General features: G+C 57.7%; 1 protein-coding gene across 1 annotated transcript in view; it reads right to left on the bottom strand.

Moving 5' to 3' along the window:
* Positions 1 to 14,492, bottom strand: part of MROH2A (maestro heat like repeat family member 2A) — a 41,341-nt gene extending 26,849 nt beyond the window's left edge. Inside the window, exons 1-14 of the mRNA XM_024564054.3 lie at positions 14,438 to 14,492; positions 13,278 to 13,373; positions 12,896 to 13,077; positions 9,703 to 9,834; positions 9,312 to 9,474; positions 6,883 to 6,981; positions 5,968 to 6,119; positions 5,309 to 5,452; positions 4,156 to 4,248; positions 3,895 to 3,973; positions 3,684 to 3,797; positions 1,762 to 1,838; positions 771 to 890; positions 337 to 447 (exon numbers count right to left, since the gene is read on the bottom strand). Of these exons, the coding sequence (XP_024419822.3) occupies positions 337 to 447; positions 771 to 890; positions 1,762 to 1,838; positions 3,684 to 3,797; positions 3,895 to 3,973; positions 4,156 to 4,248; positions 5,309 to 5,452; positions 5,968 to 6,119; positions 6,883 to 6,981; positions 9,312 to 9,474; positions 9,703 to 9,834; positions 12,896 to 13,077; positions 13,278 to 13,359 (1,548 nt within the window). The 5' untranslated portion in view covers positions 13,360 to 13,373; positions 14,438 to 14,492. The remainder of the gene's footprint in view (positions 1 to 336; positions 448 to 770; positions 891 to 1,761; positions 1,839 to 3,683; positions 3,798 to 3,894; positions 3,974 to 4,155; positions 4,249 to 5,308; positions 5,453 to 5,967; positions 6,120 to 6,882; positions 6,982 to 9,311; positions 9,475 to 9,702; positions 9,835 to 12,895; positions 13,078 to 13,277; positions 13,374 to 14,437) is intronic.
* Positions 14,493 to 16,646: the final 2,154 nt, after the last annotated feature.

Genomic DNA, 16,646 nt, shown 5'->3' with positions numbered 1-16,646 from the left:
CTAGACTGAAGGGGATTTAAGCTAACAAACACATTTTAGGCAATAAGTCAACTGATACATGTTGAGGCCTACTGTGTGCCAGGCACTGCCCTGGCATCTGGGGGCTCTAAGTTCCCATCGAGCACCTGGCTCTGGAACTGGGTCTCGAAGGACTAGAGCTCAGGCATGTGGAAGATCAAGGCTCACAGGCATCCCAGGCAGCAGGAACAGGAGAAGCAGAGGCGCAGAATTCTGGGTACGCACCATCCCCCCGAGCCTGAGCCATCCCAACATGAGCCATTGGGCAGCACGCCAGCCCAGTTGGCAGGGGGCAGGGGGCGGGGGGCACTCACTTACATGGGTCATCCCACTGACCGCAGAGGTGATGATCTTCACGGTATCCATGGTGACTTTGTGGACCATCTTTTCCTCCAGGTCCCTCTGATGGAGGCTGTCCCGGCGATTTGTCTGGAATGCAGAACCAAGAGGTCCCTGCCCAGGGGCTGGCAAGGGGCTTGCTGTGGCCTTGGGTGTGGCCTCCTCACCCCCACAGGGCTTGGTGCCCTGACACTGAGTCCTGGGAGGCTCAGAGCTGCGAATGTCTCTCTGTGTTTTCCAGACCCCTGCCTGTGTGGCTGCGCCCACCTTTACCTGCAGTTTTCCTTTGTCTGCGTTCGTGTATCACAGACACACGCTGGCAGGTTCAAACTCAGGCGCGTTCTGTCTTCACCCCTTTGGAAGACAATTCCAAAGCCCGGCTGCTCCCTGGTCAGCGTCTCAGGGCCACTCACCAATTTGTAGGTGGACAGGGTCAGCTGCATGGACACGAACTTCAGGCCCCAGCCTTTGATCCTGTCCTGGAAGCCGGACACGGCCAGCTGGCCCATGATGCGGAGAATGGCCATCCTCACCTGAGGGGACAGGGCGGCACGGACACTCTGGGCAGGATCCAGGGTGGGAAGCGCAGCCTCTAACACCCAATCCCGGGACACGAGAGAGATAGAATGATGGGAGCTCTGGGCTACACAGGGCCTCAGGGGCCACCTGGCCTCTGCCCACTCTGTCCACTGCCCCTGCCTCATCCAGAGGGTCCTGCTCTGCAGCACGCCCACCCAGGAGCCTCATCTGGACCATCCAGAGACATGGAGGGTGCCCCCTGTTACGTAGATGGTGCCGTCCTCAGAGGACCGCCTGATTCATGTGCCGGGCTCCCTGGGGTCCCCATGGGGCCCCACAGAACAAGCTTGTCCTCTCTTCCCTCGACAGCCTCCAGGTGTTGCAGACAGCTTTACCTCGATCCCCAGCCCAAACTCTCCCATCCTGGACTCCCCCGACCCAGGGACAGGCAGCAGCGCCAGGGCCCGAGGCCGGAACTGAAGCTGCCCTCCATGGTGACCAAGCCTGCGGGGGCTCTCTTATTCAGAGGGTGGAGGGCGTGTCCCCCAGGTGCTTTTTGCACATTGCAGGCAGCAACGACGCTACAGCGCCGTTCATCAGCCTCGCAGATCTGGCTGGAGCTCCTTCCCAGAGGCCTGCCCTCGCCCAGGGTGCCTGGGAGCCCTCACTGACACATGGGGGACAGCGAGACTGGGGTGGGAGTGGCCACAGTGTTGATGGGCCCCCTTCACCCACAGCCCTACCAGTGCTGGCCGGGAAGGAAGCTGGGTTTTCTGTGAAGGGCGTCACCCCAGGCGGCCAGCCTCTGTCCTGGCTTCCCTGTGCCTCTCGGAGGAGACCCCCTGTGAGCTGTTCTAGCAACAGAGAGATAGAATGCCCTGTTACCTTGGGGCGGGTGTCGGAGATGGAGCTCTTGACCACTCGGATGGCCAGGCAGATGGTCCTGACGTTCATTTTGGGCTCTGAAAGAAGAAAACCAGCCTGGAGGGCCGGCAGCCTCGGACTGGGCGCAGAAGGGTGCCTGCCGCTGCAGCAGGAGCCCACCTTCCCGGCCAGGCCTGCCCGCCCCCTTCCCCAGACAGCCAGGCAGCGGGTGGCTTGTCCTCGTCACAGCCTCCAGTGCCTCCTACTCTCCCCCATGTGCTCAAGGGCACCTCCCTCAGAAGCCTCCGATGCCCAGCCCAGCGCACACTGGCCCAGCCCCAGGGGGATGTGTTTATGCCTCACTCCCTTGGCCTCTGCTTGGCCTGTGTCTCTTTTGAAACTCGTTGGACTCTCCTTGAAGCAGGGCCTGCACCTAAGAGCTTTTGCGTCCCCTGAGCTGGGCAGGTGGTGCTGGGCACACGCGGTGGGCACGAGCAGGCCGCAAAGCACAGCTGTGGAGAGACTGGGCTCCCGGCCCAGGCTGCCTGGGTCCCAGTCCTGGCCCCGGGATCCCCCCCCCCCAGCCGCTGTGCAGCTTCAGGTGAACCACTTAGTCCCTCTGTGCCTCAGTTCCCTTATCTGGAAAATGGGGATAACGATAGCATCTCCCTCACAGAGCTGCTGGGCAGGGAGGGCAGAGCAGTGAGAAGCCAACAGCACCAGCGCTGGCACACGGGACGTGCTGCTTTGTGTTTGAAACTGATGACAACACCCCCCGTTAAAGCAGGAGGGGGATGAAGGGAGGTGAGAAAGCACCCCCATAAAGAGGTTCTGGAGAGATCGTGTGCGTGTGCGGGCAGAGTTAGGGTTGGGGGCTTAGGGTGATGCTGTGCCCAAGGGTAGGTGTTACTGGAAGTGACTGCTGGTGGAGGGAAGGTGGGAAATGAAGACAGGTAACCAGGCCCTGAGGGCCCAATTACCTTTGGGCAAGGATTTCTTTCAGACAACTGACAAGAAGTTGGACTGCTGAGCCCAGGTTCTGGTCCCTACCCAACTGAGCATCCAAACTTCACCGATTTACACCCCTGTCAAAGGAGCATAAGACGCTGGCTTCTTGTTATTCCACACCGGGGATTAGCAGGGTGTGCCCCACTGGCTAAACGCAGCCCGAAGCCTGTTTTTGTAAATAGTTTTATTGCGGCACGGCTATTCTCTGCAGCCTATGACGGCTTTTGCTCTGCAATGGCCGAGGTGAGTAATTGTTCCAAAGGCCACGTGGCCTGCAGAGCTGAAAACATTGTCACTATCACCATTTACAGAGAAATGGCTAGGCCACCTCTAGTCATATCATCTCTGCCCACTGGGTGGGTGAAAAGGGTCTTGTTGATGCTGAAAGTCGCATTTCTTGAAGAGAGGGGTCTACAGCCACCCAGTTTGCCCAGGGCACAGGGACGCTCAGTTGAAAGCATGTACCTGCAGGGCTGCATGCTGCCAGCAGGGGGCGCCTTGTCCAAAAGATGAGGTTCTGAACTAGCACAGTATTTCCCTTGTTTTCAAGGTGAGAGTTTGGGCTGAAGGACTTAGAATCAGGGATTGAGACCAAGGTTGGGTATTGTGTCAGTGAGGCTGTAGGGCTCTCCCCACAGGCTATAACAAGGCTTTCTATTCACCTTTGATTTAGCTTTGGGGTTAGTACAGGGACTGAGGTGAACAGTTTGACATTCAGACTCAGGTGGAAGCTGGGACTCCGGGTTTAAGGCCAGGCTTAGAGGTGGGAAGGGGGGTCACAGTGCTGGTTGGGCTCTAGGATAGAAAACGTGAAGCAACCATGAGTGTTGGCTCCTTAGCCCACCCAGCAGGGCCTACAAAAGAGGAGATGAGGAAGGTCCAGACTTGGGTGAGACCCGCCTCCCGGGCCTTCCCGCCCTCCGGCCCTTGCTCACCATCTGCGCCCACCACTGCCCTGATCAGGGTCAGGGTCCCCACGCGGATGGCCTCCTTGCTTGTCTCCATTTGGCTGAGGAAGAACTTCATCAGCTCCTTCGGGTAGGAGCGGGCTGCAGGGGAAGGGCTGTCTGCATCACTCCCGCTGGGCCAGAGCCAGGGCCAGAGCTGGGGGCGGGGGAGGCAGCCTGGGCCACCCCGGAGCCTCACCGAGGGCTATGAAGCAGTGCTCGATCTCCCCCACGTTCTGGCCAATGTACTGCTGCTGGGCGGGGGCCCTGACGCATACCTGGGGAGGGGGCAGGCGGGCAGGTTGGGGGTGAAGCCACAGCGAACAGAGAATGCAGGTGCACAGGAGCGAGGTGAGGCTCCGCCACCACCTCCCCGTTGCCCAGCCAGCCGCCTGCCACAGCCTGCGTCCTTCAGGTCTGCTCGGAGAATGCCCTCCGTGGCCGAGCTTGCGAGCCTCACCTGGATGTGCAGTTCCGTGAAAATGGTGTGTAGCTGCATTTGGGGGACCGGGGTCCTCGTGGCAACCGACACTTCCAGGATCTGCCTCAAGACCTGCAACAGATGAGCAGGCGACCTTCTACCAACTCGGGGTCACACGCGACACTGTGGCCACTCAGTGTGGTGGCCAAGGCAGCCTCTGGGGCCAGTGCCACAAACTGGCTGAACTGACCCTGCATTTCAACCAGCCTCCAGGGCCATTCCCATGTCAGTGAGGCTGGGGAGCCCTGCGCTGGGCCACCAGGCGTAACGTTCAAGGCCATCTTTACCTTTCTCTCCCCTCACCCGGAGGCAAATCCCATTCTTTTACCCTAACTCCCATTTCTGCCCCTTGCTTTTACAGGTGAGGACCTCGCCTCGTCTGTAGATGAGCAACCACTTTACAATATACGTCAGCAGGCCCGGGTCCCACCTCCACTCGCACGGGTCCAACGCTGCCACGGGTGGAAGGGTGTACCCCCAGAATTCAAGTCCACCTGGACCCTCAGAATGTGACCTTATTTAGAAATAGGGACTTTACAGATGGAAGTAGCTAAGGACCTGGAGATGAGATGGGTCCTGGATCTAGGGTCGGCCTCAAGTCTACTGACTGGCATCCTTAGAAGCAGAAGGGAAGGCAGAGCGAGGCACAGAGGAGTGGCCATGGGGGAAGGAAGGGCACGTCTGAGAGGTGCAGCCACAAGGCAAGCAGTGCTGGAGGCCCCAGGAGCGAGGGGAGGAGGGAAGGACTCGCCCTGGAGCCTGCGGAGGGAGCACAGCCCGGCTGATGCGCTGATTTAGGACTCCCAGTCTCCAGAACTGGGAGAGAATTAACTTCTATTGTTTTAAGCCACCTACCTTGTGCAGCCCCAGGAAATTGATACAAATGTCAATGCCTCATGTGGCCTCTAAGACCCTTTGGAATCATGCACCCCCCCAAGAAAGGCAGCATTTATTTCCAAAAAACCCTAGAAGTGCCAGTCCCCATGGCCCCTCATAGGGCACAGATGTTGGGTCTGCTGCCAGATGTCAAACTATCTGACATCTCCCCTGCCTCTACCTGGATAGTACACCCCCACAAATACTGTGGGGGAGCCAAGCCTCCAGCCCAGGTGCCGCCCCAGCTGGCCCCCACCTGTGTGATGAAGAAGGCCTCCAGGTTGCCCTGGTACTCGGCCAGCAGCAGGGGGATGTAGTCATACACCTGCTCCCGCAGGTCATCATTGGGCAGGAGGAGGTTCAGCATGGGCTTCAGGGACTTGATGACCCCCAGCTTTACCTGCCGCAGAAGAGGGGTCTCAGGACGCCTTGGCCCAGGACCGCCAGTGAGGCCCAGGGATGGCAGGCCAGTCCACAGAGTCAAGGACACGTGACAGAGGGGACCTTGGAAGCAGGGTGGACTCCTTGCCCAAGCCCCACAGGTGGGTAGTGAGGCCAGGTTGTCCACCCCAGTCCTGGCTCTGTCACTTAGGGGACCTTGCACAGGTCTGTCCCCTCTCTGCATCTTCCTTTGCTCCTTTGTAAAACAGTCCCACAGCGCACAGTTGGCGTGGAAACAGCTCCCTCAGGCAAAATGCCCGGACAGCACCCGCAAGCCCAGAATGTTACCCTCACCTACAAGCCTATGGGGCCTCCTGAGGCCCTAGGACCTGTGCCTTCTGTGTCACCACCTCCCAGTTCTGCCATTGGTCAGGTCACCACCCCTCGGGGGTTCTGGGAATGAGGCTGGACCCACAGGCTGTGAAGCCATTACCTCGGGGGACAGCAGGCCCCCCCGAGAAGGGCGCGTCTCACCTCTGGGTTGTGGCTCCTCAGCCACACGGTCACGAAGTAGCGGTACATCGGGAACAGCTTGATAGCAAACTGCTCCTCGGTCATCACGGGGTACACGCTGTCCTCCAGGTGCTTCAGGTAGAACTGCACCGTCTCACAGAAGGTCTCCATGGCTGGGGGGGGAGGGGGGAGCACAGAAGAGCAGGGAGCAGCACACAGCGCCCCAGGCCACCTTCTCCAGGAGGAAGGGAGTATGCACACACCTCCCAGCCAGCAGGCTGCTGAGGTGGCCCCAGACAGCCCAGAACAGTCCCCTGGATGTCCCTGACTCTCTGCACTTCCTACCCCTCACAGCTCCCTAACTTCTATCCCGGAGACCTGTGTGTGAGAGGCTCCCCCAGGGTGGCATTGAGCGCTCAGCTATGCCCAGGCCCCAGCCATTGAGATTGACATGCTGGGGTCAAGGGTGGGGCCTGGAAATAACTCTTACCCATCCTGGGACCCCAGTGCAGAGGGAAGCAAACCCAGTTTGCCGTATTTTTTTTCAGGGGTCAGGGGTTTGGGGACCTCGACAACATTATGTAATCAGACCCTGGGGCAAGGAGAAGAGATGGAAACAGCATCCAAGACCTGCTGTGTCAGGCCCTGGTCCCCGTGGCCTGTGACTCCCACCAGCCTTCTCTGGTCTTCTCCCGAAAGGCTTGGCTACTAAATAAGCTAAACCGAGCTCCTCCCTCTGAGCCCCCTGCCCGCCCCCACCTCACCGCCAGGGAGCCAATCAGAGGCCACACCAAGTAGCAGCCGAGCAAACGTTTGGGAACAAATGGACAACTTGCCTCTGGCTCAGCAGCCCTTCCACCCGCTCCTTACCCCTTGTCCCCCTCCAACCCTCCCCCCCAGATCGGGCCACACCTGAGGCCCATGTGGAGCACGTACCACTACAGATCACCTGGCGCATCTTGGCTTCGTTGACAAGTCGGAGCATCGTGAAAATGGTGGCCAGGGTGATGCCCATGTAAGGCATGAACTCGAACACTGTGGGGTCAGGGAGAGGTTGCCGGGAGGCCGTCAGCAGGGAGAAGGCAGAGATGACAACCCCAACCCACCCCTCCAGTCCCCGCCCCCCAAATCCCACACAATCCCTCAGGGACAAGCCAGGGAGCGCCTTTGTGACCCTAAGGCCCCAGGACATAGAGGGAAGTCAGTATGCGGTGAGGAGCCAGCTGGAAATGGGTGAAGGGAATGGAAGACAGGAAAGGGAGGGGGAGGAGAAGGAAAGAAGGAAGGGAGACAGAGCCCCAGAGGAGAGCAGGGGAGGCAGGAGGTGGGAGACGGAAGACTGTGGGCTCTCAGAGCTGTCCACCACTCGGAATGATGTCCGGCTCCTGTGGGTGTCACAGGGGTCCTTGAATGAATGAAAAAACAAGGACTCAGTGAGTAAGGGAGAGAGGCTGGAAGAAGACAGTCAGGCAGAAGAAAGGGGCAGAGAGAGAAAGGAACCTGAAATGGGAAGGGGACAGAGAAGGAGGCTGCTGGGGGAAAGAGTATCGGTGACAGGGACCTCCCCCCGCCCCAAACACGCCCTCTTCAGTTTTTCCTTCCCTGGCTGGGCCCTTCCCTCCTGTCCGTCCACCTGTCCCTCTCTCTGGGTTCTCTGGCCTCCCTCGCCCCTGGGCTTCTCACAGCGAGCGGCCCACCCTGCTGGTCTTCACCCCTCCGGCCACTCTGCAGCCCACCCAGGCCCCAGCCCCAGCATGCCACAGAGCTCTTCTCGGCCAAGCGGCCTTCCCCAGCCTCGTCTTCCTGGTTCCCTCCGCAAGACGGGACACAGCGGGCTTCTGGGCCTTTTCTGAATCACTGGCCCCCCAACACCTCGCTGTCCTCACCTTCCACCCTGTTCTTACGGTCCACCCACTCCCAGCCTTCTCAGGGTCAGAGCTTCTCTCTTCCCTCTTCTCTCTACTCTCATGCCCTGGGGGTCAGTGGCCTTGAACACAACCTACACCCGCGGTTCCCACGGAGGAAGGCCAAGCCCAGACCTGCCCTCTGCACCCAACATGCACACAGCAGCCCCCCACACGGCCTTCCACCTGGACATCTCACAGGAAAGGGAACTCAGTGCACACAAATGAGGTTCTTTCTGAGCTCCGCAGTTGTCTCTCCCCCATTTCCCAGGGACCTCAGGACACGACCACCCACGCACCCTGTTGCTCAAACCTGACCCAGGGGAGTCCCTCGCTTCCTCTTCACTCCCACGCACAACTGAGCACAGTCCCACCTGCCAAGCCCCATCCTTACCTCCCACTCATCCATCCCTCACCAAACGTGCTCCAGCCCGAGCCACCATCTCCGCACCTCCACACATTTCCTACCCCGAGGCCCTCCACACAGCAGCCACGTGTCACCAGGCAGCTGCAGCCTAAAACTCTCAGGAGCTCTCGAGTGCCCTCCAACACAGTCCAGCCTCTATGCCACTCGACTGGCCCGACTGCCCAGCCTCTCCTTGCACCACCTCCCCTCGCTCCCTAACTCCGGCCACAGTGACCTCTCAGCATCTCGGAGAGGCCAAGCTTCATTCTGCCACAGGGCCCTTGCACATGATGTTCCCGCCCGTCCCATTCTCCACACAGATGGCGTCATCTCATCCTTGAGGTCACAGCCAAATATCACTGCCTCAATCAGGACCCCTACCGAGATGAGGACCCCACCCCGTCCTCTGCCGGGCTGTCCTCTTCACACCCATCATCTCATGCTGTGGCCACTTATTTGCCTCTCACAACCCCAACTGGAGACCTGGCCTGCAACCCAGGCATGTGCCCTAACCAGGAATCGATCCTGTGACCTTTTGGTTCCTAGGCTGATGCTCAATCCACGGAGCCACACCTGCCAGGGCTCCACTTATTTGCTTGTTTACTTGTTTATGGTCCTTCACAAGGGCAGGGGCATGCATGTTTTATTCACTGTGTGGCCCAGCACCCACTGCAATGCCCGAGTGGAGCTCAGCACCTGTCAGGGGCATGACGGGAAAGAGCGAGAGAGAGAGGGAGTAAAACAAGAAAGGGAGATGGGAAGACAGAGAAAGAGCTGAGCCGCAGGGGGAAAGAGGAGGGATCTGGAGGAGGGGGAGTAACAGAGGAAGAGAGACCAAAATGTGAGGCTGAGATATAGAGGGAAGATCTTCACAGCAGAGAGAGGCCCGTGGAGATGAAAAGAAGGGATGCCAGAGAATAAGAAGAGGGAGAAACGGAAGGGGTGGGGACAGAGACAAGGACGAAGGACGGACACAGAAAGAGACAGGGAGCAGGAGGGAGCCCTGGGACAGCCTGAAGGGGCAGGCACTGGGGCCGAGGACCCAAGCGCCCTACCATTTCCGTTGGCCAGCTTCGCCAGGGTGACGATGACAAACTCGTCCGCAAGGTCGAGGGGCTTCAGGTGGTGCTGCATCTCATACATGACCATGCTGAAGTGGTTTCGGGACAGAGCCACCAGGGTGTCACTGGCCACCTCTGCCCTCAAGTATCCCTCCATCTGAGGGGACGGAGAAGAGTCGTGTGATGCCACCACCCGCTGGGCCCTCATAAAGACCCTCCTGCCCCACCGCCCCGCTAGCCTCAGTGGACCCCCTGGGGCTCAGCCTCTTCTTGCCCCGTGAGGTGACTGGACAAGGGCCTTGGGCAACACAGGCCGTGCCTCCCAGCGGCCCAGCCCCTGGGTTGGCGGGGGACAGGGCACTGATGGAGCCCAGAGCCCCACTACCTCCAGGATCTCCCTCATCTCCTTGGAGGCAATGGCCACCAGCCTCTGGACACACTGCTCCTCCAGCTCCCCCTCCTGCTGGATGATCTCCTGGAGGATGTTGTAAATGTTGACTTTCCGCTGGGTGGAAATCTGGGAAACAAGTATGGCGGGCGGGAAGATCCTGGACCTGGCAGTGGGGCCGGGGGCAGAGCCAGCCCTGCCCAAGCACACCGTCCACCGTCTTTTCCTTTCGCCGGTCTTCTCCCTTTACCCCCATCCAGGGACGTGCCCCCCACCATCCAGCTGCCCCAGCTTCAGACCCTGGCTCCTCCACCTCTATCACCTCCCCTTCCATCATCCTCCCATTGGCTCCTCCAACTGGCCCTGTCGGGGTGGCCTGCAATTCTCTTCCCTCGCCCATTTTCAGCCCAGCAAACCCAGCAGGCAGGCATCAAAACAGTCGGCAGGCACAGTCCGCCAGAACTTGGCACCAGCCCAATTGTGAGTCCCAGGAGGTGGGTTTGCCCTGCCCTTTGGCCAAGTGAGGGAGCACTGGGGACCAGGAAACGTTCCTCCGACCCTATTTAGATTCCCAGATAGCACTTATCACTGTTATAAATGATAGCACTGGGTAAACGGACTGCCCTTCCCGGACCACACCCTCGGAGTCCTGACTCAGGGTGACTCAGCCACTCTTCGGGAAGGAGGGCCGGCTCGTACAGGAGCCACTGCCTGCAAAGCACTCTGGGAAGAAGCCTTCCTCCCTTAGGTGCTAAGAAGGTCACTTCCCATCAGTCCAGATACCTTAGCAAATTTGGGGACCTCAAGAAGAGAGAATTTCTCCAGGACACATGTGTATGTCCCAGGGAAATCCAATAGAGTGTGCTGGTCTTGTTTGGCTAGTGGTGGCACTGTGAGTCCTAGAGGCTTGTGGAACGCCCACCAGACTCCTCACGGGGGCCCCGGGGCCGGAGAGAATCGTGGGGCCTTCGGAGGCCAGTGACTGTCAACTGTTTCTGTTTTCTATTCCTCCCTAAAGACCCTTCTTGGACATGTTTTCCCTAATCGTCCACCATGAAACCTTAATACCACAAATATATTATGTATCTCTTCATGGGCTGTATGCATGTCTGTGCTTTATACATAAAAGAGTAAGATTTTCTTTGTGATCTCCCCAGATCTAAGAAATGATTTTGCCTGTTTGGGGGTAGTATGGCTGCCCCCCACCCCCCATAACTCAAGAAGGTCTATATGCTTAGTTAGCTCTCTTGCAGCACCCACATGAACAGGACCAGCCTTTTCTGGGATCGAGACGAGACCTTGGAGAATGTTTATGGTCACAAGAGAAACACCGTCCAAGGCTGAGGAGCAGGTATTGAACAGGCGCTGGGTGGCCGTCCAGAGGGGCGCATGGAACCCCTTGCACAGGGGCTTCTGGGGCCTGTGGAAGCGTGCCCCTCTATCCTGGGGCTGACCACATGGCTCCGTGGGGATGGAAGCTAAGTTGTAGAAAACTGATGACAGTGGCCCTGTCTGGGTAGCTCAGTTGGTTAGAGCATCATCCCAATATGCTGAGGTCGCGGGTTCAATCCTCAGTCAGGGCACATAAAAGCATCAACCAATGAATGCATCAATAAGTGGAACAATGAATCAGTGTTTCTCTCTCAAATTAAATAAATAAATAAACAGAAAAGAAAACACAATGTTTCTTCCATAACAGCGAAAACAGTTCTTGCTTGTGACGATGCAATTGAATTTTGTCCGGCAAAGAATATAAATCTCTATAACTAGAATTCTCATTTTAACAGATTTTAACATCTTCCTGGTTCCTTCGCTAACTAGCAAATAACTAAAATCTTTGACCCGTGTTAATTTAAAAAATATGCCTACTTGTGAGTTTTCTGCTTATCACCACTGATCACTGATTATGGCCTGAGTATTAATCATGGTTGTTGTTTTTTTTAAATTTTGTCTGTTTCTGATGCTTTGACACCCTGGGGTCTCACTGACCCTGCAAGACTGTCGTTCCCAGGCTGGCCAGTTCCTAGGGACAGTCAACAACTCGCTCGGGAGCACACGTGTCAGATGCTGACCGGCCGATCCAGGGCCCACACCCCAGCCACCGGACACACACTCCAGGCCATCATTGCCCACCTGCCCTGACCACCCAGGACCAGCCACCAGACAGCTGGGGGCAGCCGTCCGCCCAGGGCCCACTGAACTCACTCACACCGGCCGATCCGGAGCCCACTCCCTGCCTTGCCTGATCCACTCCCACAGAAGCCACAACAACGACCATTGGCCATGCGGTCCCCTCACTGCCTCGGCCTCTCGCCCCACCCTGCTGCTTCCCAAGTGGCTGGCATGGCACAGCCCCCCCTCGCCCCATGGGATTGGTGCCTGACGCGCTGTCTCTCCAAGGGCATTTGCCTCCTGAGCTGTTGGCCTCGCCACACCTGAACGGTGATAAAACCTACATTTTAAAAGCCGAGTATGAAAGCCCCCTGCCTGTGCCCCCAGACCCTGGCACCGCTCCTCCACGGCAGGCACACACTGTTCTATAAAATAAAACTTTCTGTAAAGAACTCCATTGCCACCCACGCCCAAAGGACAGCCTAAACTCCAGCAGTTCTCCAAGTGTGGCCTCCAGACCAGAGCAGCAGCTCCTGGGGACTTGCTAGAAATGCTGATTCCTCAGGTCCCGCCCCAGACCCACGGAACCAGAAACTCGTGGGGTGGGGCCCAGCCATCTGGGTTTTCACAAGACTCTGATGCTCTGGTCCAAAGCCTGCACTACGAGGCCCTGTCCTACAGGGCCCACCGTGATCTCCTGTTACACTTCCCATCGTCCCTTCACCATCCTCTCCCCAGCCTCCTACCCCACTAAACAGTCTCCCCACTGGCCCAGCGTCCCTGCGCCCTGGGTCGGCTGAGTCTTTGCTGCCCCACATCTGCCGACTTTGTCTTGCTCCAGAACGATGGCTCCCAAACCCACTGCGTCTCAGGACAGAGGAGTCTTGAAAATTGCCAAAGCCCCGGCCACACTGGGTCCTCAAGGAGCGAGAGCCTCACAGTCCTGCCCATGATCCTGCCCCCAGTGGCACCCAGCCCTGCACCCTCGAGGGCCGGTGCCCCTGTGCTGAGCGGTGGGTGGACACAAGCAGCTGCCGGCCCTGGGCTCAGGGGAGCGGCCAAGGGGAGGCGGCCCTACCTGTGGCACCTGCAGGCAGTGGATGAGGGAGCTCATCACCACACAGGGCTTGCTGGCGGCCTTCTCCGCGATGATGGCCGAGGCCAGCGCCTTCCGCAGGCTAGGACCCGTCCCAGCAGTGTCTGCCATGGCTGACTCGCTGTCCATGATGTTGAGCAGGTTTGTGACTTGTTGGAAAGTCCCTGAGACAGAGATGGCCCAGGAGGTGCTCCCTGTGCCCAGGCCTCCCCGACACCTGCCCAGCCTCAGCTCCACCTGTGGGGGGATTGGGCGGGGACCTTCCTGACCCCTGTGCATATGGAGAAACTGAGACCTCAGCTGGGACAAGTCCTCATGGGAACAAGAGGGGTCAGGAATGCAAGGATGTTGGGGACTCTCTCACCACCATCATCTGGTTGCAGAGGGTCCGGCTCCTCTGTTTCCTCAGACAGGTGCTCACTTGAGTCTATTGCTGACTCTGCCATCTCTTCCTCAGGCTCTTTTGATATAAATGACATTCGTGAAATTCGTGGTATGTTGACACACTTTCAGATGGCCTCCAGTGAGTCTCACCCTATATCGTCCCCTCCCCCTTGAGGGCAGGCAGAACCCATGACTTGTTTTTAACCAATAAGAATATGGCGAAGGTGCCCTGGCTGATGTGGCTCAGTGGATCGAGTGCAGGCCTGTGAACCAAAAGGTTGCTGGTTCAATTCCCAGTCAGGGCACAGGCCTGGTCCCCAGTGGGGGACATGCGAGAGGCAACCAATCGATGTATCTCTTGAGCGTGGATGTTTCTCTCCCTGGCTTTCTCCCTCCCTTCCCCTTTCTCTGAAAATACATAAATAAAATCTTTTTAAAAAAAGAATATGGCGAAGGTGATGGGAAGCCCCGGGAAGCCCCGTCCATGATCACATGAGGTCTTATCAGAGTCCGTCTTAGCAGACTGGACAGAGAGATTCTCCTGTTGGCCTTGAAAGGTAACTGCCGTGATGTGGCTGCTGGGGGAGGAGCCCTAGTGGCAGGGAACTGAGGGCCTTGCTCCACAGACACAATGACCTGGATTCTGACCACAGCCACATGAGCTCGGGAGGGGACCGAGCTCCAGAAGGAAGGCAGCCATCTGACACCTGGCATGCAGCCTTGGGACCCCGAGCAAAGGACCCTGCAAAGTGGTGCCCAGGCTCTGACCCACAGAAACTGTGAGATAATAAATGCCACTCAGGTAACCGTCACTTGTCACAGCAGTAAATAAGTCATCCCCTTGGCTAAGTGGGCCCTCCCCCCTCTATTCTAGACATTGAAAATGAAGGATTAATTAGAAATCCACCTCGGCAAGTCTCACAGTCCTTGACCGGGGCCCCCACAACATTAGCAGCTTCTTAAGGGTCAACAACCCCCAACGCAAAAACGTCAGGATGGAAGACGAGGCTCCCACATCCTCTCTCCTCCTGCTCCCAAGCTCCTCGGTCTCCAACCCCAGCCCAGAGAGAGCCCTTCCCCATCCTAGCTCTTTCCTCCTGCGAATCCGTTAAAGAGCCGCTCTGGGACCGAAGTGCTGACCTTTTCTCCGAGTTCTCTCCCAGATGGAACCAAAGTGCAACACAAGAAGAAGCCCTGTTCTTGGCCTAAAACACATCAACGGTGAAGCGGACAACGGCAGGTCGGCTGTCCAAACGGGAGGCAGCTGGGAGATGGGGGCCGGCTCCCCTGGCAGGGCGGGGACTTCCTTAGAACCTTCACCGTGAGGTTCCTTGGAACTTCGAGCTCCAACTGCCTCCCTGAGCCTCTGCCAGCTGAGGGCTGTGAAGAGCTCCCAGCACCCCATGATAAAACCCCCCAGCATGTGGCGGAAATACTTCTGCTAGCTGCAGATCCGGTGAAGTGTGGTGGCCTCTTTGGAAAGGAAAGTGGTGGGCGGGTGTTGCTTCACAACTGAGACCCACGGGGATGCTGTCCTAGGGCCCCAGGGTGGGGAGGTGTGGTCAGGGCGGCAGGAGGGGAGGAGGGCGACAGAAAGGCTCTGCAAAGAGGACCCGATGACTTGCAGGATGGGGAAGGGGTTTCTACTGGCAGCATGCTTAGAAGGCAAGGAACCTCAAGCAAGGCAGGGACCTTGTTTTCTTAAACCAAGGATTGGTTTAAGAAAAGGATTCTCCTGTCGCTGGCAGCTGCAAGCGAGTCCAGGTCGTCAATCTGAGTGGTGAAGTGGCTGAGTACTGGCCTTTGTCAGGCTGTCATTCCACGCATTACAGGGCAGCGTAATTACAAGACTGAAGACTCGGAGCTGCCCATGGCCTCACTGCTTAGTTAAACTGATGCTCAAACCTTGCCGCCCTGCAGAGAGAGGGCAGTTCTCAGCTCTGCTTGGGCACCTCTGATGCCAGGAAGCCCATTATCCTCATTAACCCATTTCTACTTCAAGGACTCTGGATGACTAGAAGATGAGCTCCCCCTGAACAGTGCCGAACCCCATAAAAGTAAGCATTGTTCCTTGGTCTGCCCTTTGGAGACATATTGACAAACATGGAATAGACTCAAGAAGACAGTTGTCACATGCCCCTTCTCTCACAGCCCCTCTGTCCTCCCTCCTCTCACCCCCCGGGCCTTCTCCTCTCTTCCAAAGATAAGTCAAGTGATGAGGGTGCAAGTTCACAGCAGCTGAGTGCGGCTCTCCATGCTGTGGTGGATCCAGGGGTAGGTAAGACACACCTTTGTCCTCTGCGGGTCTAAAGACCCAACACATGAAAAGTCATGGACATAGAGCTGGAAGTGACTGTATCAGTCAGCCACTGCCATGTAGCAAGCCACTTCCATCTTAGTGGCTGGCAACAACCACTTATTGTTGTTCACAAGTCCACAGGTGGTCAGCTGGATGGTTCTGGGCCACGTCCAGCCCAGCACTGCTGGAGTCACCCGTGCATCTGCAGGAGACGGAGGGTTGGGTGAAGGCTGGTGGCTCTAGACGGCCACATGCACAGGTGCCTGGCAGTTGACTGGCTGTCGGCTGGAGAGACCAGAATGACTGGGCCACCTATGTCTCACAGCAGCTAGGCGGGGTTCAGGACAGTGAGCAAAAACAGGAAGGCCTCTCGGAGCCCAGACTTGGAACTGGCACCCGTCACCTCTGCCACATCCTATCAGCCAATGCAGCTCACAGGCCCGCCCAGACACAAAGGCCGGGGAGAGAGACCTCTCCTGTCAGTGAGAGGAGCTGTCGAGTCCGCCGTGAAGGACGTGGCTGTCGGGAGTGGGGGGTAAGGGCCACTTTCCTCTTGTACACATGGTGAGTGTGCAAGCACAGCCAAGAGTGAGACGCCCCTCCACACTCCATCTGAAGGCGTGAGGCCAAGGAAACACAAGCAGCCTGGCTGGGTTTTCCACAACAACAATGCTTTTTGTTTTTCTGACCACGACTGCATTGCTTGCCTCACATACAGTCCATCCGCAAAGTCAGCCACTCTCAGTGCTGGCACTCTGCAGAGCTCCCCGCCTCCACTGCCATGGGAACTAACTTGAAAGTAAAAAGACATTGTATTTGTAGACCTTACCTGTGACCTTAAATGCATGAAAGGGCCAAGGCAGAAGGTGGGGAAAAGGTACATCGGTAGTGAGCATGTTTGGTGGCATCTCTCCAGCTCCCACGGTTCCCTCTTCTCTGACCCTTGGGGTCAGAGTTACAGGCTCCTGGGGGCCACGGTTTCCCCTCTGCAATCCCTCCCCCAACAATTCTGATTGGACAAGGAGTGAACACCTGATCCAGATGGACCAA

The sequence above is a fragment of the Desmodus rotundus genome, chromosome 2 (genome assembly GCF_022682495.2).
Source record: "Desmodus rotundus isolate HL8 chromosome 2, HLdesRot8A.1, whole genome shotgun sequence".
Taxonomy (NCBI): Eukaryota; Metazoa; Chordata; class Mammalia; order Chiroptera; family Phyllostomidae; genus Desmodus; species Desmodus rotundus.
The sequence above is the reverse complement of the archived record's forward strand: the minus strand, read 5'-3'. Positions and strand labels throughout refer to the sequence as shown.